At 36.1% G+C, this 24,205-nt stretch overlaps 1 protein-coding gene across 1 annotated transcript; it reads left to right on the top strand.

The window, feature by feature from the left end:
• Window positions 1-13,813: 13,813 nt before the first annotated feature.
• On the top strand, window positions 13,814-15,509 carry LOC147512923 (Plastid-lipid associated protein PAP / fibrillin family protein). Its single transcript, XM_086595928.1, is given in 4 exon segments — window positions 13,814-14,377; window positions 14,472-14,526; window positions 14,528-14,538; window positions 15,286-15,509. Coding segments are annotated over 4 exon segments (663 nt in total). The 5' UTR covers window positions 13,814-13,880; the 3' UTR covers window positions 15,386-15,509.
• The last annotated feature ends 8,696 nt before the right edge of the window (window positions 15,510-24,205 follow it).

Below are 24,205 nucleotides of genomic sequence, written 5' to 3'. Positions count from 1 at the left end.
TGCTATGTTGGTTTATGTTCGCGTAATTTGACTATCGTTGTACAACCATTTCAAATGGTTTTTGTAATAGAAGTGTATACTGTCTCTTTCTTCGTAGGGAATTAGGATGCATATTATCACGCTGGTCTTAGGTTATGTTAATTTTAATACACCGATACAAAGAGATTTAGAAAACATCTTAATGAGATTTTTTTTATAATTATTTTCCTTTGTATTATTATTTACTTATGTCCACAGTTCTTTGAATTATGTATAGGCTAAGCGAATTGGTTTAGAGATAGATTTATCTAGTTGTCCTTCATTCATTACATCTTTAGGAGGACTAGAAAAAAAAAAAAAAAAAAAAAAATGGGTATTGCTCGATCATGTGCTCGATCTGCCAGGTTTAAAGGCTTACGTAAGAAAATGCATGCATGTTTTAACCATATTCTTATCATATTATGGTGTTAAGTGTTTGTGTCGATGAGTCTATAGGAAACACATTTTTCTTAAGTGATACTTGGTAGGTGGTATGAATTAGATTTTGATTAGTACTTTAGCAGTATCACACATTTTCCTTTTCCTTATCAAGATTCCACAAAACTTCACATGGTCTTTTCGATTGTATTGTTTTCGTGCACTACTCCCAAGTAGAGTAAGATGTCTCTGCTAGAGAATTTTAATAGCTCCCTAAGTCCATGATCTCTTAAGTGGATCATGCCTCATTAATAAATCAATGGAGCACTCATCCATGCATGTAGGAATCACGTACGTTGAATTTTGATTATTTTTTGGTGTTATAGGTAATCAATTAGCATTTTGGCAAATTTTCTATAACAAATGAATTATTTTGGCATCTCTGATATGTTTGTAGTATAAAAGCTCCTACATGTCAGGCACTACATCTTTGCGCCTAGGAGGATTATATTGAGTTGAAGAGCTTTGATGGAAATGAAGTCGACAAAACAGTTAAATTAGGCATAACATCTCATTTGCAAGCTTATGTGTTTTGCAAGCATAGACTAATGGATATACATCCTCTAAGTTATTCAAGAAAGCTAGCTGAATGGATGAAGCCTCGATGACATGGGAGGTGGGGATTGATCAGAAAAGTACAACCATTGTTAACATGTTAACAGATCTACACAACAATAATCGTCGCTCATATCCATAGTAGCTTAATTGTTTGCAACTTAGGAGTGATGTGGAGGCTATGAAGAAAATGTTTATGAGTTGTAGCAAGCGAGGGTATGCCTGATATGTATATAACCTTGATAGAGCTCATGTCAAGGCAAAAACTATTGCTACAGAGTTGCTGAGGAAAATGTTTTTTGGAGGAGTCGAGCCATTTGGTGGGACATACATTCTCATGAAACTAGCATAGTAGTTTTGGAGTTTACCTTTGTTTTAGAGTTCACAAAATTATGTTGCCTGCTCGTGACTGCTCATGATAGAGAAAATGCCAGCAAGATATCAAAATTGAAAATTATTTATCTGTAATTTGTTGTACTTGCCGTGTATTATATATTTATTTATTTATCTTTTTTTTTTCTTTTCCTAACATGTTACTTGATGGTGTTCTTAGGAAGTTCATTACCAGATTTAACATATAGCAAAGTTTTGTACTGTGAATATTTTTGCAAGTAAAAGTGTAGAACAACTAAGAACAAAGTTGAAAACGAATAATGGGATCTTTTAGGAAATTAATAGTAAAATTCATTTTTTAACAAAAGATAAAGAACAAACAATTTTCTAGCTTTACCCCCCCCAATACTTATGTCAATTAGCTTTACACCCCCACTTCTTTCATTTAGAGGCTTATCCCCCCAAGATCACAGCACATCCAAGTCAACTTTGGTTGACCGTGTTCTTTCTGTTGAGTGCATTTGAAAATACATAAACACCCCTTACCCAGTGCAATTACTATAATGACCCTTGACTTGGAGAAGACTGAATTCAAATTTTTGACACGTGTCATCATCTCAACAAATCAAATCGACGATCAAAATCATTTTTTTTTTTTTTTTAGACCCATTCAAAAAAAATGACAGGTGTATTTTCTTTTTATATATCATGGGCCTCAATGTAGGCCTTTTTAAGTTTACAAACTAAATTAACATATTGGCCCATTCTCATTTCCACATACTGTAGTTGAACACGTACTTGAACTGAATCAAAACGAGTCATCAAAACACCTCAAATTGAATGGGACTCTCAGCATCGAAGAGAGTCTCAAAATCACTTCTCCTCAATTCACAACTCCTTCACTCCTCTACCAAAGATATTGACAACAAAATTAAATGTTGTCATCATCTGTCTCTTCCCAAAGATATTGTTTTTGTGGCGATCCAGTATATATAAGAAGTTCCAAAACTCCTAAAAACCCAGGGATAGATAAGGATACAACCCCCATTGATCCACTTGTGTTAATAATGTTACAAGAATGACAGAGGTGAGGTGCTTTCAACAGTTATTGTGCTGAAAAAGAAACTTGGCTGGCACTTCTGGGTCATGTGGTGTTCTGTAATACTATTAGTCTATTAGTGTATACTGTATACGCAGACAAGTCTAATTCCAGGAAATCAGTAAGATACATTTAAGAACTTAGAGAATTCAGAAATTATCAGCTCCTCACTTGTGATTACCCTTGGCCTTTGTTTTTGAAATGGATATAACTAGAAGTTTCAAAAAAGAAAAAAGGAATAAAGAAGAAGAAAGGTTAATCTGCTTGCATTCCTAGGAAAAAATGAAAAGCACTGGGAACCGCAGCCAGGTTTGGTTTCAAAGTATCCTTCTTCTTGTTGAAGTTAGTTTCCTTTGCTTGTTCTATTTGGAAGTCAAGAATGGCTGCAAACCAGGCAAACAACTTCCATCATTTTGTGTTCACCTTTTGTCACAACATGTAAAGTCAATACCACTTCATCATAAAAATAGTGAAGTTCCATGAACACCACGCTCCTTGTTCCCAATCAATGAAAGAGATCTCTGCCAATTCATAGAAAAATCCATTGGTGTAAAACCGGCGGTTGCGGCGGCCAAACACTATCCAGTGAGTTCTTATTAGCTTCAGTTGACTGTGTTCATATCCTTCTACGTGAAGCATCAATTTTTAGTATGCTTAATTCAGAAGTTGTGATTAATTCAAACTTTCGTATTAATCTTTGCGACTGAATTCAAAGCTAGCAAGAGGAACTTTTCAAAGTTTCCTTTTTATTTTGTTGTCTTGAACAAGTCATTCTCCCTTATTTTGTTAAAACCCAATTCTATCTTTCTCCTTTTCTTTGTTACCAAGCACAGAAAGAGTACACATTTACGAAGCACAGAAAGAGTACACATTCTTTGCGATGATTATATAGTTATACTCCATAAAAGTAGACTACGTGCACCTGAAATGAAATGAAATGATTATACACATTTAAGTTCTATCAATCATGCTTCACTTGGTCGAAATAAATGACTGTTGAAACTGCAGCATCCCTAAACAAGATCAGTATTGAAACAACATTGATTCATTGATTCAAAACATTTACAAACATTTATTCATAACATTAAAAATAACAGTAGTATTGAACAGTGTAGTCAAGGCGTGCGCTTAAAGCGCAAGGCGCACTTTTAGTGCCTCGCCTTGACCAAGGCGCGATAGGTAATATAAGGCGTGCGTTTTTTGCGTTTTTTTGCGCTTTTTGTCTAGGCGCGAGGCGCACAAGGCGCGCCTTATCAACTTTTACAGTTTTTTCGTTTTTTTTTTACAATTTTTGCTATACGTGACACATTTACACTCGATCCAATTGTTATATGATATTAGAAATTGTACAAATTTAGTAAGTTTCATTGTGGAGTACACTTTAAACTTAATTTTGACTAGTTTTTGTTAAGTTGTATGGATTAAGAGAAGACACAAAGATGGATTAAATTTTAAATGAAGTTTTACGGGATTCTAAAATTGAATCACGTGTTCTATTTTATGAAGAACTCATTTGACTCAATTCTATCGGTTCATTATTTTAGTTTATTGAAGTTGAGCTAGATTGTATTGAGATATACGAGTTTTATTTTGCTCTTTACTTATTGTTTAAGATTTTTCTTTTAAATGACTACAATGGTTTTATGTTTACAATCACATAAAATTAATTTTAAAATTTGGCTAAGCAAATCAGTGATAATTCATGTCATATTTAATATTTATTTTATTTTTTATTTGATATATCTATTTTTTTATTACTACGCGCCTCCCGATTCGGTCAAAGGCCACACGCCGCCTTAGCCCTAAAAGGCACAAGAGGGTGTTATACTTTTTAGGTGCTTTTTAAGCGCCTTTACTACACTGGTATTGAAAGAACAGACTGTAGAAACAAACTAAAAACATAATTGCAACACAACCTAGACCAACAAAGTCTAAACCACACTACATAACAACATCACACTATATAACCACACTTCTTTAACTTGCTTCCTTTCTTGGTACCTGCATTGAATTTATTATGGAGTATTCATTTAGCTATTACCACCTAAAACAATTTACAAAGCAATAGAAAATACAGTAGAAAGTTACGGAAAATGCAAACTAGGACATTCATGCATTCTCAAAAGGTAAGAGTCAGTGAACATTCAGTCCTGCAGACAAATCCATAATTGCATAATCCAAAATAAAAACAGTAAAACAAATCCAAAACTAATTAGTTTCTAAATAGTACTGAATCCAAAAACATAACCCATAAAGTACTCTTAATAGGCCATAACACATGTCCATCCATCCAAAATTAGCAAAAGCAATCAAGGTTGCGACTGGGATGGTGGCCTCACAGCTTTGCTTCTACTACTTTCTCTCAACGGGGGTGCAAGAGGAGGAAGGTGCTTCTTTGGCTGAGTTGATAGTGTTGGAGCTTGTGCTGGTGCTTGTACTGGCCATGGATATGGTGTTGGTTCTCTAGTCTGAGGTGGTGTTGCTCCTGGTGCCCCAAATGTTTCCCTTGCTGCTGTCAACACATCTACAGTCGACTTGTGATGTTGCTTTGCTAGCAAGTCTCCCATACTGTGTCTATGCTTAGGTCCCTGGAAAAATCTTTGTACTGGCTCTTTTGGTGCTTTTGTGCCTTTCAAGTAAGCTTCACTTGGAGAGTAATATACTAAAGTTTGAGGCTGAGATTTTAGTTCATTTCTCTTGCTTACCGACTTTTTTCCAGTTTGTTTTGCACTTGGTTTTCCTTTGCTGCTGGTAGCTACTTCAGTTGCATCTTGATTTGCACTTGATTTCCCTCGACTGGTAGTTGCTTGATGATTTACCTTTTTTGACCTACATGAGTTATTCTAAACTACATTAGCTTGGTAATTAATAATGTAGTTTAATAATGAGGTTCAAATATAAAATACTTTTCAACCTTGGTGGTGGTGCTGGCTCCCGACTACTTGAACCTGAAGTTACTGGACCAGAATTTGGTGGTACTGAATCAACTGGTACTGAATCAACTGATTCTGCAGCAGTAGTGTTATTATTTCTTCCAGTTTTTGAAGCAGGGGGCCCTTTGCAGGTCCTAGAGTTTTGTCCTTGTTTCTTACATCTTGTGCAAGTCATCTTCCTCCTCTTGTTTTTGCCCCTCCCTATATCTTCCTCATATTCTTCCCTGATCCTTTGTTTCCTAGGCCTTCCAATGCCTCTCTCAAATGGAGGAGGACGGACAATTTTGTTAGGGTCCTACACAAAGTAATCAATATAAAACGTATTTTGAAATGCATGATAAAGCAAAAAAGTTAACTATTGTATGACAAAACAATATACTTACAGTTGGTTTTGGCCACTCTTTCATATCTCTCATTGGTTTGATGTTGCCACTATATGATAGTAAATAACTCCTCACATGATAGAAAGAGCTGCAATACTCTGTCCATGACATTCTTCTAGGATACAACACAGCTATAACATGTATACAAACTATGCCACTCAACTGCCACTTTTGACAATCACATTCATGGTTTACTAAATTTACAATCCACCTTGTCCCATGCTCATTCTTTACAACATATAGGCCATCATCCGAACCATCCACAATGTAATTTGGAATTAGTTCAATCATCGCTTTGATATATTTTTCTACCATGGGCACCAAACCATCTATATTCATCTTGAAGGCAGTTTCCTTTCTTTTATATCTCAAACTCATCACCATTAAGTGATACTTGTAAACTAAATTTGCAATAGGCAGATCCCTCAAGTCTAAAATCTAATTCTAAGAAGTTGTTAGTAACTTGATCACATTTAGTTTCATGGTCATAGTGTGCCCTTGACCAAGATTCATATCCCTCTCTATTCAACCAGGCTACTGCTTTTGAATCTTGTGCCTCTATTAGCTTCATTATTCTCTCAAATTCAGTCTTCTTATATGCCTTGGCAGCACTCCATGCCATCAACTCCATATAGGCACCCTTAAAATATTTTTTGAAGTTTTTGTACATATGCCTAAAACAGAATCTATGTGCTACTCTAGGGAATGTCTCTTTCACAGCTTGAATCAAACCTTTCTGCCTATCAGACATAAACGTAAGGGGTCTACTGTGATGTTCAAGATATTTGGCCATTATACCCAAAAATGCTTTCCATGTTTCTTTACCCTCTGACCTACAAATGTATATGGCTACTGGAAAAAGTCCATTGTTTCCATCTAGTCCAATCATACTTAACACTTGACCACCATACTTTCCTTTCAAGAAACATCCATCCAAACCAATTATTGGCCTACACCCCACCAACCAAGTATCTAAAGAAACCCTAAATGCAATACAAACACCTTCAAGCTGTAAGGTGTTCCCATCTTTATAGTACTTTGCAATGTTGTTTGGGCCATTGCTTTGCAATATCTGAAGACATGTATTCAAAAGCACATATAAAAGCATATGCATACATTAATTAACTTAATAAAATTCTCTTTACCAATGAAAAAACTGAAAAAACATATACAATTATAATTATAAACAGGAAAGTACATACTTCATCACAAAAAATTGGGACAAGATTGTAACTGGCCCCATAATCACCATATATTGCTTGCAAACATTTATCTCTCGCAGTCCAAGCTGTGTAGTAGCTTATTCTAACATGATAAATTCTCCTGACTTCTTTCATTATAAAAGCAGGAGACATGGTCTTCAAATGAACCTTGCAAAAATTATGACAAACATCAAACTAATGTACACAACATAAAAAAATGTACACATCAAACATTAAACAACTCCTCATTACCTTCATTTGATCCTCAATCTTTGTAGCTACCCATCTTGCATCAGCCATCCTATTCTTGAGTTCAGGGTCAGCCTCACAAATGTGATGATCCACAAAGGTGTTCAACCTCATTGTAGACCCATCTTGTTGCAGCCTGAAGTATGCTAGCCATGGGCATCTATCACCCATCTTGTCTACACCCTTACAATGTGTTCTAATTCTGTAACTCTCATTGTTTGGCATCTCTGCTACAAATTTATTCTTTATACAATAATCCCTGATGTCTCTTCGCAATTCTGTAAGAGTTGCCCACTCCATATAAAGGGTCCACTTAATAGGTCTTACTACTGATGACCCCCCTTCACCTTCAACTTCTATATCATAAACATTCTCAGTCCTAGAAATGAACTCATCGAAATCATCAGGCCCTGGACAATGCCACTCCCTCTCTTCATCAGATGAATGAGTGCTTCTATATCCTTCATCATCTTGTATCTCATCTAGCTGAGGTGGTGGTGGTGGTGGTGCAATAGTTTGAAGTGGTGTTGGTGCTGTTGGAAAAATTTGAGGAGGTGGTGCTACTCATGTAATATTAATACCAGTAAGGGGGCCTAAGTCATCATCTACAGTATCCCAGAAATCATCTTCATCAGACAACTGCAATAAGATTTTGCTCTTCCCTTTACTAGCTTTCTTAGTTGTCTTCTTAGTGTGAAGTGGTGGTGGTGTTGCTGTAATTTGAAGTATTTCACTGTCTCTTTCCCTGTGGCAATCAAACTCAACAAAAATGTGGGAGTCCCCATTGTCATCACATTCCAGCAATCCCCACATCTTAAGCAATTCTTCGTCTGTCATCACATAAAACTTCTCACCCCAAATTACATAGAACAGAACAAATTCATCCTTCTTGTTAGAGAAATAGTTTTCTTTTATATTATCTTTCAAATCCATGATGTTCAATCGATCCCCATCAACATTCCTCATCACAAATGGTGGTGCAGTAGTCTTGTAGTTAGCTAGTAAATATGCAAAACCTCCAGGTGGATGACTAAAGAATCCAGCATAATGAATAACCAAATTCTTCTCCCTAAAGCAAGCCATAGAGAAGAAATAACCGAAATAACCTGTTGTTACACATATTAGCAACAGCCCCAACTCAAATATATACCAACTACATCAATGAAAACAGTTAAAATGGTTCATTACTACTAAAATGAACAGAAAATACAAGTATGGAACCACTGTTTTGTATTAAACCTACAACTACTAAATGCACGATTAAAAAAATGATGTTTTGTGAAAATTTACTTTTTTATACAAAAATAATGTTTTTCATACACAAAATGCTCTAAAGTAACTTCATTTACCATAAAGGTATGAGATTGATGAATTTACCTTGAATAATCACTAAGAAACCAAGTTTTAATGCATGTCTAGTTTACTTGTACAACAACCAATCGCAAGCTTCAACCCTTCAACACACGATCAAACCATCAGACACACTATCTAAACCTCTCATAAACATGTTTTAATATGATCAAACACTAAAAATGATAAGAAATTTTAAGATGCACAGTTCTTTCTTTCTTCCCACTAAAAAAGAGAAGTGTCGAGCTTATATTGGAATATACAAAGTTTCTCTGCATGAAAGACCCCAACCGTTGGATAGAAATGATCAGATGAAGACACGTCACCTCACATGATAATAATTGAGGGCATTTAGCCCATGTTATAAAAAAAAAAAAAAAGATTTTGGCCGTCGATTTGATTTGTTGAGATGATGACACGTGTCAAAAAATTGAATTCAGTCTTCTCCAAGTCAAGGGTCATTATAGTAATTGCACTGGGTAAGGGGTATTTATGTATTTTCAAATGCACTTAATAGAAAGAACACGGTCAACCAAGGTTGATTTGGATGTTCCGTGGTCTTGGGGGTAAGCCTCTAGATGAAAGAAGTGGGGAGGGAGGAGGGGGTAAAGCTAGAAAACTGAAGAACAAAAACAAAATTCATATTTATGCATTCCAACCTTGATCAAAAGGTTTTGCCTATCGTGCATCCCACGTGCCGTTTGTTATAATTTGTTAGTATGTACTAAAAGTAATTGAACAAGATCAAACTAAGACCTTTAGTCGTTAATTGTAGCGTGCATAAATGCTAAATGAGGACCCATTTAAATTTTTAAGAATGAGAGAGAGAAAAGCATCTATTTAATTCCACGATCTCGGAAGAGGAACTTCAATTCATGAACTCTCTCACTTCATCTACACAAAGAAACCGATACGATCTCTTTATTGAGTTCAAGACTTCAAGGTCGTTTGTCATACCGCGAATGAAGCATAATTAGGGAATTCTTAATTAATATTATGTGAAGCTTCCATGCAATTATTGAGGGGTTACCACCACCCCGTACAGTTGCAACTTTTGACATTCAGGAGGACGAGGACACCAGCGACTAGCCTTTGTTCACATAAGAACTATTAGAATATGTCATATATGTAAAGTTCCATGTTTCTATAAGTGTAGACATCCATATCTAATAGTTTTTATTATCATGTTTGAGGTTAGTATAAATATGTAACTCTAGGTAAAGAACAGATAAAAAACTCTAACCCTATTATTCTAGCCTCCTCTCTTATCAATTTTGTTTCTTCTTGGTTTCTCTCAATATATTAATGTCACAACTCTCCTAGCATCACCACTAACATAGAATTTAACATGGTATCGGAGCGTTAGGTTCAAATCAAAGTTTAGTGGTATGCTAAGAGAGGAATCCCTCACCAAGAAAAAAATCAATGATAAACTACTGTTTTAACCCTTGTACTCTTGGTCAATTAACATTCTGCCCCTTGTACAAATTTAACAGCTTAAAACATATTGTACTCTTGGTCAACTAACATTCTCCCCCTTGTGCAAATTTAACAGCCTTAGCACATTGTACTCGTAGTCAACTAACGTTCTCACCCTTGTACAATTTGTTTTTTTTTGTTCTTTTTAACGCTAAATATCCTAGTCATTGGGTTATGCCCACGTGTACAAGGGTGAAAATGTTAGTTGACCAAGAGTATAATGTGTTTTAAGCGGTTAAATTTGTATAAGGGGGAGAATGTTAGTTGACCAAGAGTACAAGGGTTAAAACAGCAGTTTATCCAAAAATCAATAAATTCTTTTTCAGTTTTTCAGTATAATATTCAATCAAGTTTCAATTTTTCACACAAGAAAAAGTTCTTCTATCTCGATTAAAGTTTCAATATTTCTCTGGATGGATTTACTGTTCACTAGCACTATTCACCGGTGTTGTTCACATACTTGTCCATGGTACTGTTCATAATTACTATTCACCAATACAGTTCGCAGTACTGTCATAGTTACTATTCACCGATACTGTTCACAGTACTGTTCATCGTCATGTTCAAGGCACTTTTCAAGATTTTGCAGGTGTTTAAAGTTTGTTTGAAAAATGATAAGAGAGAGATCCGAAGTTTCTCAGTATTGGTTTCTTAGTATTGTTTCGCTTTCGCAGTCTACGTCTTCTGAAATCTCTCTATTTTAGTATTGATAAGAGAGGTATAACCTCTCTATATCTTGCAGTCCCTCATGATTTTTTGCTCCTGGAAGTCGACTAGAAAATTTTTTCGACACAAGATTCGGGCCAGCGCCAGCTTTTTGTTTACTTTAGTTCGAAAGCACTGCATCTTTATGAAGAACGGTTCTCATTTAAATTGGTATTGATGTCGCCTTCCCCATCCCCAATTTCTAGAACATGATCACGTTGTTTGTTTGAAGTAGTATAGGGGCACACGACCTCTATCTCACAAGGAATTATTATTTCTATCTTCCTCTATTTTCGGTACTGTTCTAGAAGTTTTATCTTCCTCTTAATTGCCTTACTAAAGGCGCTACTCGCCCTCCACCCTCTATAGTGAGTATTGTTTGATACCTGTTCTGTTAGAATTTTTTTTTTGTGTATTGGAGTATGAAATATTGTTTTTTGAAGTGGGCATTGGTTAGTTGTATAAGTTGGCATTTGGTCCTCTCTGTTTCAAGTTCAAGTTGGAATAGACAAGCCTTTGTATGTTTCAACTTAGCCTTGTATATTCCAACTTGAGGGGGGGAATATAGAGATATGAGGACATTCAGTTGTATATGAGGCAAGGAGAATATGGAGACGTATGAGGAAGAGTACTTATGTCTCCATATTCCAACATGCCTTAGTGAACTCACTTCATGACAAGGGATATCCAAGGGCGTGCACCTCCTCTGCATCTCAACAATATGACATCCCCACTATTCAGTCTTCAGTATTCAGGTAGCAGTCAAGCCTAAACTGCACGTATGTTTCAGGTAGCAGTCATGCCTAAACTGCACGTATGTTCCAGGTAGCAGTCATGCCTAAACTACACATATGTTCCAGGTAGCAGTCAAGCCTAAACTGCAGTCTCCAGTAATCAGGTAGTAGTCATGCCTAAATTGCACGTATGTTTCAGATAGCAATCAAGCATAAACTGCACGTATGTTCCAGGTAGCAGTCATGCCTAAACTGCAGTACTGCACTCATCAATATTCAGGTAGCAGTCAAGTTATAACTGCACCAGTATTCAGTATTCAGGAGTACCCATAATAGTATTTTGTTCACATTAATAGTGATATTGATAGTAGTAGCCAAGAAGCGCACATCAAATCAGTGTTATTGTTTTCAATTTATATTATGACAGCCATAACAGCGAATGGAGTGAGTAGTAGCCAAGCAGCGCGCCACTAAATTAAACTAGTGTTATGATTTTAGTTTGTGACTGTGGTACACCTTCAGTATTCAGGTTAGGTTATTGCCTACACTGACAGTTTCACTTTCCAGAACGTCTCGTCTCAACAGTTGTTTGAGTTCTTCAAAGAAAGACAATTCTATGCGAAAGGGGGAGCTGTATTCTTATCTTTTCTTTCTGCCATTCAAGCTGTAATTTGCAAGTTTGCAGTATTACAACTTGAGGGGGAGTATTAGAATATGTCAGTATTAGAATATGTCATATATATAAAGTCTCACGCTTCTGTAAGTGTGGACATCCATATCTAGTAGTTTCTATTATCATGTTTGAGGTTAGTATAAATATGTAACTTAATTTGGGTAGAGAACAAGATAAGAAACTCTAATCCTATTATTCTAGCCTCCTCTCTTATCAATTCTATTTCTTCTTGGTTTTTCTTTCAATATATCAATGTCACAACTCTCCTAGCATCACCACTAACATAGAATTTAACAAGAACCCTTGCAAACGCAAGCTTCTTCCATTGTTATTCATACACTAGATTACTTTTCAAATGCTTTCCAAGAATATCAATTGCTGTCGCCACTCTATAGTCTGTATCCGTGATCATGTTTGCAATAATTTCTCTTGGTGAACCACAATTACCACACATTGTTGATATTCAAACCGAGATATTGCAAACCATGATATATTAAATTTGGTACTTCCGAAATGTCGGTATGTTGTTCTATGGTTCAAGTGTTTGTTAGCAATTGAATACGGCAAAAATTCGGTACGGGAATAATTCGAGAATTATTCGGTGATTCAAAAAAATGGTACGGTCAAAAATTCGCAATACGGCAATTATGCGGTGTTTAATTAATGCGCGTTTTAAATGTTTGGTTGCAAAAATTCGGAAGTCAAAAATTCGTGATATTATGTTAGTAAATATTTATAATAGTTGTCATTTTTTACAACATAACAAACATATCTAAATAATTTGGCTACAAAAATATTGAAACCAATTGAATGGTCAACATAGGTCGTACCTTCATTTATTTGTTCTTGGATTGAAATTACCGTTCAAATTTCAAAATACACATACCATAACATGACAATTTAAATATTGTCTAAAAATAAAAACAAAGCTTTTGGATTAATTTATCACTAAAAATGTAAGAGTTGGGGACTTAAAGTAAGAGTGAGGATATAAAGTACATAAAAAATAATAAAAGCGCAACCGAATTTTCATTCATTTTTTTAAAAAAAAATTTAGCCAAATTTTTGAAAAATTCGCCAAAATCCGTATTATACGTTTCAAGGCATAAAATTGCGAATTATTCCAAAATTTTCAAACATTCGGAAATATTGCCTTTCAAAAATTTGATTCACGAATTTCAAAAATTTGATTCACGAATTACGATTAATTCGGCGAATTGTTAACAGGAACCAACCAAGTGTCCACTGAAAAGGGGTCAACAGTTATCAAATTTCCACCTTAATATATGCTTCCTGATTTACCCCCAACCTTAAAAAAAAAACTTAACCAGTTACAAAATTCTAGTTTTGGTCTTAATTGTTGGAAAAAATAAATAAATAAAAACATGAAGTGTTGAACTAGTGACACTTCTTTCAAACTAAAAAAGATAAAAAAAATCTTTAGCTAATGATGGGAAGAACTCCTATATATTTTACATTGAGATTTTTTTAATTCTTTTTCTTTTTATTTATTTCTATTTTTAGTGGGGCAAATCAGTAAGTTTGTTCTAAGGAAAGAATTTGATAACTGTCAATCTCTTTTTAGTGGACACGTGGTTGGTTCTGTTTGGCTTGGAGCTCTTGGAGCAAATTCCGCTGGGAGCAAAAAATCACTCCTTCAAACCATCCACATATTATCTCTTTCTCAAGTTTTCTCCATCACCACAGACATGGTTGAAAAACTCATAAAATGGCATTATCCCATCATCTCTCTCCTTCCACACTTCCCATTTCATTAAGATTTCAAAACCCCATCACTAAAACTCATCAATGGCGCAAACCCTTCATTATATCAGCATCTTCATCAACCAAAAACGAACTTCTTTTGGCAAAAAACGATCTTCTAGACTTGATTTCAAACGAAGAAAGAGGACTTAAAACACAAAACAATCCTTCAAAACTATCAAAAATCATCAAAGCAATTGAAGCAATGGAAGTTCTTGGAAAGAATTCAGTTACAACTGATTCTAGTCTCTCTGCTACATGGAAAATGCTTTGGACTACTGAGAAAGAGCAACTTTTTATCATTAAAAATGCTTCCCTGTTTGGAACTCAAACTGGCGATGTTTTACAAGTTATAGATGTTGAAAAAGGTGTTCTCAATAATGTTATTACGTTTCCTCCTTCTGGTGTTTTCTTCGTTAGATCGAGTATCGAAATTGTTTCTCCACAAAGAGTTAATTTCAGGTTTGTTCTTCACAATTTATTTCGCAGAAAAGAGTCCTCCGATGTTTCTTGTTATGGAATTTTATAGAAGTACGTGTTGTTACATTTTTGGTAGGTTTACTAGTGCTGTTCTTCGCGGCGAGAGTTGGGAATTCCCATTGCCACCGTTTGGGCAAGGGGTGGTAAGTTTGATTATTTGTGCTAATCTCAAGATGATTTGTATAATACTGCATTTCTGTTCTTTTATTTGCGAACATGAGTTATGGGAGATTTGGATTACATTTGTTATAGTCCTTGTATAGTATAGGTGCGTAGAATGTTGATAATATGCTTCAAAACCCTGAGATTGGATTGAGGGTTTAATTTGTATAGCCTAATGCCGTTTAATCGAAAACGAGAAAGGGAAAACCGGCCAATTATTTCTCTACTTATAGAACTAAATTAACCTATTGTTTAAGTTTTGAAACAAGTTAAACACCCAAGTTCTGTGGCGGGATTTAATATTATTCCTCTATGTTTCAAGATCAATAGTCATATATATCCCCATTTTAGCTCTCCATTAAGGCTATTAGCACTGTAGAAAAATATAGTTTTTTGTGTCTTAGTGTGTTCTGTTTCTCACATGGTCAGTGTTATGAAGTATGACCTATTTTACAGTTCCTTGCAACGAAATTCTTGGGCTCATTGGAGCAAAATGCAGTTACGTCAAAATGAACAACTCTATTTTTCATTCTCATCCACTGAGATCGTGTTTGTCTCTTGAAATGAATTTCTTAGGCGCAAAGATGTTCCTCAGACATTTTCTGACCAAATGGATGGAAACTCTAGATATATATAACTACACTTGTTTAAAATGGAAGGGGGGAAGTGTACTACTAAGCCTGTTACTTGACATATCATGGATAGTAAAATGCATCTCATTTCTGTAGGTTTGAATCTGTCTACCTAGACGACGAGATTCGAGTGGTAAAGGACATCCGCAATGACTATTTGGTCGTTGATCGAGCTTCTTATAATTGGAAAGAATGAAAAGCAAGTGCAACTTGTTAACCATCCCTTCATTGTGTCCTTGTTTTATGTTTATTTGTCATACCTTCAGCTTTACACATATTATCTTTTTTATCATCAATACGTAACTTAGAAATTTGCATTTCATCTTCTCGTTGATTGGAGATGTGTTGAATACTTGAATGTACAAGTCTGAATAACTAAACTGCTAAATTTACCTAGGCTGATGAATATATGATGGTTAATTTAGTAGCCCAATACGTATTTCTTAATAGCAACAATTGTGGAGAATAATCTTGTTAAGTCCTAGATTAAGCTGCTCTAATCAGCCACGATATGTTTATTCAATCCCCAGCTGGCTGCATAACCAGCTAAAGTCGCACACAATTAATCTTATATATTCCATCTGTGCTAGTCCAATATTCTCTGATGTTGAGACCAGTGCGTGCTATGCATTGGATTTCCCTGTTGATCAAACTTCTAACTCTTTCGACAAACAAATCTGCATCTAAATAATTTTAGGTACTACGCAGGATTTGTTCAATGTTCATGTATATGATGATTGATGAGGTTCCCTTTTTTCATATAAATATTATGGATGTACTTAATTGGAAGTACCAGTTTTTTAGAATCATGCCTCCGACTGCGCATTTCCATTCATACTTCAAATTAGTTTTTAGTACGAGTTCATTACTGTTTATTGAAATGTTTCGCAATGGCAGGTTTGAATCTGTTTACCTGGACAATGATATCCGAGTCACAAAGGACATTTGAGAAGATTATTTAGTTGTTAATCGATCTCCTTATTCTTGGAAAGAATGAGAGACACAAGTGGCTGAATTTATTTCATGTATTGTCTCTTGAGCGAAAATGCGACATACATTCATTGTGAGTTTGTGACATGACACTGCTTAGGTTGCAAGGAATTCTTGTCAATCTGTTTATGGATATCATTTCTTCGTAAAAGAATGGAATCTTCGCTTTCATCAGTCATCACATTGAATTTTGGTGACCGATATTTGGGTCGTTGACTCATTGTTGCTGTTGAGTTAATTAATATTTAAAATTTTATTTTATATAAATTGAACATTAAAAACTAAATTAAATGTATCAATATTCATAAATTCAAAACTATTAAAGATAAATACCCACAAAATTAAGTTTAATATTTCATAATCAAACTTTAAAAACATGTTATAAGTCTTAACAAAACAAAAAAAAATGAAAAAATTGAGTTTTTAATATTATTTTGATTTATTTTTTATTTTTTGGTTAAAATCCGCCCTGACCATGTTGACTCGGCCCAGTTTAGTTGACCGCGGCCATGTTGCATTTGTGTTTGCGTCCACGTCCGACACGTGTTTGACGCGGACATAGCCCATGGGTTGGTGCGTTCGTGCTTTAAAGGTTTTACTGCTAAGAGCATCTCTAGGTGGAGGCATCAACGACAAATTTGATTGCACCATTTGGAATTTTGGAATAAACCATCTCTTGGTGGAAGCAAAATTGGAGGCATCAAGTGTCTAGTCGCATCTGTGGAGTCAAATTTGTAGTTTTGGATGCGGATGCGGCGCTACACTACCACTGGCACGTGGGGGGTTGTTTTTTTGGCAACTATCGCAATATTTTTAGGCAAAAAATGTTTTATTAATTTAAAAAACTAATTTGGGACCTACTTTTAACAAAAAAGATATGTAAAATAAAAATAGGACTCACTATTAACTATATTTGCTTCTACCACATAGAGTTGGTAATTGTTTGTGGATACTTGCCTTAAATTTAGCTTCAAACATGACACTTGACGCCTCCACCACCTAGAGATGCTCTAAATTCAATCGAGTACATCACGAAAATGAGTTTATTCTTTTTCCATACACATTTGCCTGTTTTCCACACAAAATCGCAACAACACATATAGGGGAACACTATTTAACTGCTATTTAGATAGGATGCAAATTGTTGGAACTAGAAAAATTAATTTGACAATTTCTCACTAATCTAATTTGTTGGTTGTTGATACTCTTAGTAATAACCATTTTATGCACATTGAGGGTGCCATGGAAAGTTGGCAACTCATGAAACGGTTGTTTTGTTTTCTCACAAAAAATAATGAGGTGCACCCATTCAGCATTTTTCTGTTTCCTTAAATTTGTATTTTGGAGGCTAGACATTTAGACAAGAGAGAGTTAGATAGAGAGCTATAAAAGTAACTGAGTCATCTTTTCTCCTCAGTCTCTCACTCAACTCATATTTTCCTTGCTTTGGTTTGGAAGTTGGTGTTGTTTTTACTATCAACGGTTATATATCCAGGCTGATTTTACTCTATAGCAAAATAAACAGCCGCTTAGGGCCCGCAGTCCAAGGGGACCAATATATCCTATCACACCTACAGTTCTAAGTCTACTATTGTTTTATTGTGAAAAAAAAGCTCATTATTTGTTTTTCATTTATTTTAATCCGTTAGATAAACGGTTTTACATTGTTGTAACGCCCCAGGACCCAACACAAATCCCGAAGACGTGGACATGAATCTTGAGGGGTTACACTCTCTAAATTCTATCGAATTTTGGGCGGAGTTTTTTTTTGTTTTATCGACATTTCGTATACTAAAACCTGTCATAACCTGGAAATCGCATAATTCACCCTTCCAACAACTATATATATACTACTCTTAACTTTAGATACGACAGGGATATATCTGTATATCTACAAAACTATTTAAGTGAGAACCGTTACCCAAATACATCGATTATTACATCAAAATGAACTGGCTTTCTATATACAGCCAAAAATGAACTAGACTCTCTCTATACAACAAAATAACTTGACTTTGTCCCTCGTCAAGCATAGGGGAAACCACCCAAATCCCCATAACCATTATTACTAGTGGTCGGGAAAGTCTCCTCCGCAACTGGTTCGTCAGAAATGTTAATGTAGGATGAGCAAAACAACTATGCTCAGTAGAAATGCACATAACCAATAAATAGTCTACTTATACCAAAATATTTAAAACATGCAGGGTTTCCATAATAATAATCAAAATATCGTGACTATATAATAAATCACTAACTAGCATAAATCATATCGGCATGCTTCTTTAATACTCAAAATAGATTTTTCACTATCATCATACAACTATTGTGGTCACGATCCTATTAGAATGGTGAGGGTATGATCGGTACTTTTCCCAATCCTAGGCATATCTCGGTTTAGTATTTTCCAAAGGTGAACCATGCACCTTGTTTTTTCGATTTTATCGGTAGGAGTTTGAAATGTCGTTGTTGTGATCTTACACACAAAACCCAAAGCTTTTAGGGCTCGTGGTGGGCCCTATGACCACGACCCCCCATACGGGCTGTCACCTAACTTACAAAGGTCAACCGTTCGACGACCGCAGACCGCCAGATCCTCGACACGCGCCCGTGAGTGGACTAAACTCTCACTCATCGCCTAAACCTCATCAAGGTAATATGCAATCTCACACAAGTTAAGCACCATACAACGGACAAGTAAAGCATGGTTATCTAGAAAAGTGAAAAGGAATTCCTCAGACTACATCCCCGTGATACACCCCTTTAAAGATGGCCCACCACCCTCGAAGGTGTACATCATCAGCTTGTAAATCCTAGAATGAATTGCCGCCTCCTAAAATGAGACAATAATTCCTTCTTTATAGGAATTCACAATTTCTTTTCTAAATCCCCTCGTGATAAGCATAGTAATATATAATCGTATTACCGGTTATTTCCAAATACTATAAATACATATTTAGTTTTCCTTTAAAACTATTGGTTTTGTATGTGTGAGTTCCTGGATTTCCAACAATCGAATAAATACAACCTATGACTCCCAAAAGGGTCAGTCATAGTAAATGACAACCTATGATTCCCAAACGGCGAATCATAGAAAATAATAACGAACTATATCCATGGAACAATCCAGAACCTCACACATAGTTACAAACACCCGGGTAATCCTTACCCACATTACAAAATCCATCTCTCTGTCTCCTTACTGAGACAAGAGACAAGAGCCCTTCCCAAAACCAGTTTTGCTCTTTTAACGAAAGAAAACAATCCCCACTACCCAGATTTCACAAAACTCATTTTTCACCCAAAAGCTATCTATATATATAGTTTTCATCGAGGAAAAATACGAATGCAAAACATGAATATCACATATATATGCATGGTTGATAAGCAACTATCTTTTACCAATTTAAACCAATCATAAATCATGCATGAAAATAAGCATGCTAGATATTGGTATGTAAGTTCCTACCTTAGCAAGCTCCGTTTCTCCTCAAGTCCCACTTAACCGAATCCACTCGTATTTAACTCCAATAACATCATATATATATGTAGGTTATTAGAATTTATAAAACTAACGAGTAATTCTTATCTAATGTAAGCCGAGAAGAAATCTCGACGCTAAGAATTTGTATTTCCGGTAACTTTTCCTCTAACTACGGTTACCAGCTGTTATAGGCCATTTCTAGCACTATTCCTCTGATAGGTCTCTGCAGGCCTTTATGCCCACACCAATCATATCACTTCCACTAACTATTAAGGTTTTTTTTTCCTCAACTCCAACAATTCCACACCCTTCAATTCACATTTAATCTAGTAATAACTAAGTGTGTGTTCTTTCTCATTCAATCATTAATCAACATGATCTTAAACAAAGTATAGAACTAACATAAACTTCTCTAAAATAGAGTGAATATATAATAATTCTTACCGAGCCAGTAAAAATAGCTCCTTTAGCTTTCTTCTATACCAATTTCACTCAACTCTATCTTCTCCAAACAGCTACTGCCGAAATACAACACCCCCAATTCAATTATTTCCATCAATACATCAAATCCATCGAATTTGAGTCTAATCTAGCTATTTGGGAAGAAATTAAACTCACCTTTTACCTTGGTACGACGCAATTCCAAGGAATTTCAAATCCTCACACTTGAGTTTAGTGTTTCTAAGGATTGGGTCGGATAACTTTAGGATTGAATCGATGGAAATTGGGCAACTTTGGTTTTCTCTCTCCTAGGGTTCTAAGTGGTTGGCGAAATGGAGAGGAAGAAGAAAAATTGGGTGCGAATTAGTTTGGTGCGATTTCTATGCGTATTAGCTAAGGGTTAGGTAATATAATAAGACCATCCTACCTTTACCTTGTAATCTATTATCAAGCAAGGGCTTGATCACACGCTCTCGCGTGTAACGTCTAAGTTTGCGCACGTTATACAGTAATTGCAAAGTTATTGTCAAATGACTTAACCTGTCTCAAGTTTCCGGGTTTACAGGCGACAAACTCGTATTGACTATGCAAGTATTTAGTTATGCGTACACGAATTTACTTTGTATCGAATTATTTTATCACTTATTATTTATCTTCTTTTTCGATCTTCGTATATTCTAAGTAACTAGTGATATGAAACCTTAGAATTTTTCAAGTGGTTTTTCCTTAACTAACTTGGTTTCTCAGTCGGTGTTAAATCAATTTACGTTACGTCAGGCTAAACGTCTATCTGATTGGCCACGTACCTAATCGTCCCTAGGTTTCATGTGTCATTTACTAATTTACCCTTTAATAAGAATTCAGGACTTTACATCCTACCCCCTAAAAAAAAAAATTCCCGCAAAATTAAATCATACCTTAGTTTTCAAACAATTCTGGATATTGTTGCCGCATATCCGATTCTTTCTCCCATGTTGCTTCTTCCACATTATGATTCCTCCATAAGACCTTTACCAATGGAATGACCTTTGACCTCATCCTCTTTTCTCTATTATCTAGGATTTGAACTGCCCTTCCGGATAGGTAATGTCTTCTTCTAACTCCAAAGATTCCAAATTGACAACATGTTGTGGATCGTGCTCATACTTGTGTATCATTGAAATATGGAACACATTATGGACATGTGTTAGCCTTTCTCGGTAGCTTAAGCTTATATGCTAGCTCGAGATCTTCCTGAATAATCGAAAATGGTCCCACATATCTAGGTGCAAGTTTTCCTTTCATCCGTAACCTCTCAATTCCCTTTTTCGAGATACTTTCAAAAATACCATGTCACCTTCATAAAATTCCAAGGGACGTCTACACCTATCCGCATAACTTTTCTGACGACTATGGGCTGTAAGCAACCGATTCCGTATCGCTCTAATCTTCTCAGTGGTGTCACTAACTATCTCTGGCCCTAACATAATACTATCTCTAGTTTCAGTCCAACAGAGAGGTGTTCTGTAAGGTCTGCCATATAACGCTTCAAACGGTGCCATACCAATACTAGATTCGTAACTGTTATTGTAAGCAAACTCAGCCAATGCTAAATGAGTCTTCCAACTACCCCCAAAATCAAGGACGCAAGCACGAAGCATATCTTCTATGATTTGAATGACTCTTTTCGATTGCCCATCGGTTTGCGGATGAAATGTTGTATTGAATTTCAGTTTGGTCCCCAATTCCCTTTGAAGACTTCTCCAAAATGAACCGGTAAATTGAGTACCTCTATCTGAAATTATCGATAGTGGTGCCCCATGCAACCTCAGTACATCTGACATGTGGATTCTACTTAGCTTTTCAGCAGAGTAAGTAGTCTTAACAGTATGAAATGGGCGGACTTGGTTTAGCCTATCAACAATGACCCATATAGAATCCATTCCCTCATCGGTCATCGGAACCGGATACAAAATCCATGGTTATATGCTCCCACTTCCATTCCAAAATCTCAAGAGGTTTAAGAAGACCGTGGTCTATGGTGTTCAAATTTCACTTGTTGGCATGTGGCACACTTCTTAACATATTTCGCAATGTGTCGCTTCATTCCCCCACCACCAAAACCGACGGCGATCTCTCGTACATTTTGGTACCGCTAGATGAATTGTATACTTCGATCTATGTGCTTTTCAAGATATTATTCCTCAAAGAGTGATCGAAGGTACCCAAATTATTCTTCCTCAATCGATACTTTTGTCTCCGCATTTTTCCCAATCAACATCCTCAGCATTATCCACATATCCTTGGTACCTAGGTCCATCCCTCGATGTATTCTGGGCATCCACGATATCCCGGACTAATGTGTTTTTTCTGCTCACATCGCATCCGTCGCTAAAATAACAAAGACTTCCAAGGATCTCCACTTCCATTTCCAGTGAGTTCAAAACCATAAGAAGCAGCAGACTCAAGTAATTGCCACTCCTTCATCATCATCTGAGCACAAACATGTTCTCGCTTTCTACTCAATGCATCGGCAACTACATTTGCTTTACCCGGATGGTATTGCAATGAGAACATATAGTCCTCCATGTACTTGATCAACCCATCTCCTCTCGTCTCATATTCAAATCTTTCCCAAAAACAAATACTTAAGACTCTTGTGATCGAAAAATACTTCAAACTTTTCACCATACACATAATGCCTCCATATCTTTAGAGCATAAATAATCGCAGCTAACTCCAAGTCATTAGTATGATAGTTCTTCTCATGGGCATTCAATTGTCTTGACACATACGCTATCACTTGGACTTCTTGCATTAAGACACATCCTAACCCGTGTTAGAGGCATCAAAGATAAATCACATAGCTCTTCTCCGATCCGAATGGTCAAAATCTGGCCGTTATCAATCGAAGTTTTTAGTTCTTGGAAGGCTTTTTTGCATGCCTCAGTCCATTCAAACTTCACATCCTTTTGTGTCAGTTTAGTTAAGGACGACGCTATACTAGAGAATCCTTCTACAAAATGACGGTAATAACCTGCCAGTCCCAAGAAACTTCTGATTTTCGTCGCTGACGTCGGTCTCGGCCAATTATTCACTGCCTCTATCTTTGAACGATCAACTTTTATTCCATTCTCCGATACAACATGCCTTAAAAACTTCACTTCATTCAACCAGAACTCACATTTACTGAACTTAGCGTAAAGCTGATGTTTAACTAATGTTTTGAAAACAATCCTCAAGTGTTCCTCATGTTCAACCCTAGTCTTAGAATAAATCAATATGTCATCTATGAATACGATAACAAATTGATCTAAGTATTTCCACATCACTCAGTGCATGAGATCCATAAATGCGGCTGGCGCATTTGTCAATCCAAATGGTAACACCAAAAATTCAAAATGCCCTAGCCGTGTTCGGAAAGCTGTATTCTTTATATCTTCTTCTCGAATTCTCATATGATGGTAGCCTGTTATGAGATCTATCTTCGAGAAATACTTGGCACCCCTTAACTGATCGAATAGGTCATTAATCCTAGGCAACGGATATTTGTTCTTGATAGTCACATAATTCAACTTTCGATAATCCACACATAGCCTAAACGACCCATCTTTCTTCTTCACAAATAGCACCGGTGCTCCCCAAGGTGACTGGCTTTCCCTTATAAACCCCAATCTTTTCAATTTATCTAATTGGGACTTGAGTTCTCTCATTTCAAGAGGAGCCATTCGATAAGGAATCATCGAAATAGGCGACGTTCCCGGAATTAGATCTATTACAAAGTCTATCTCACGCTAGGGAGGCAATCCCGGCAATGCATCTGGGAACACTGCCACAAACTCACGAACTACGGGAACATGTTCGGGAGATTCGAATTTTGGCCCTTGGAGACTAAGACCAGCTAACAATCCGTATCTATCATACTTGAAATCAGACTTGGCCTTCATGATTTGAGATACCGTATTTCTAATCCCTTTAAATACAAACTCGGATCGTCCCAGACTTAAACGCCACCGCTTTGGCAAAACAATCTACATGGGCATGATATTTTCCTAACAAATCCATCCCTACTATAATATCGAAATCTTTTAGGTCCATCACCGTTAGATCAACTACCATCTCACT

The sequence above is a fragment of the Coptis chinensis genome, chromosome 3 (assembly GCF_015680905.1).
Source record: "Coptis chinensis isolate HL-2020 chromosome 3, ASM1568090v1, whole genome shotgun sequence".
Taxonomy (NCBI): domain Eukaryota; kingdom Viridiplantae; phylum Streptophyta; class Magnoliopsida; order Ranunculales; family Ranunculaceae; genus Coptis; species Coptis chinensis.
Note: the sequence above shows the minus strand (reverse complement) of the source record. Positions and strands in the feature narration are given on the sequence as shown.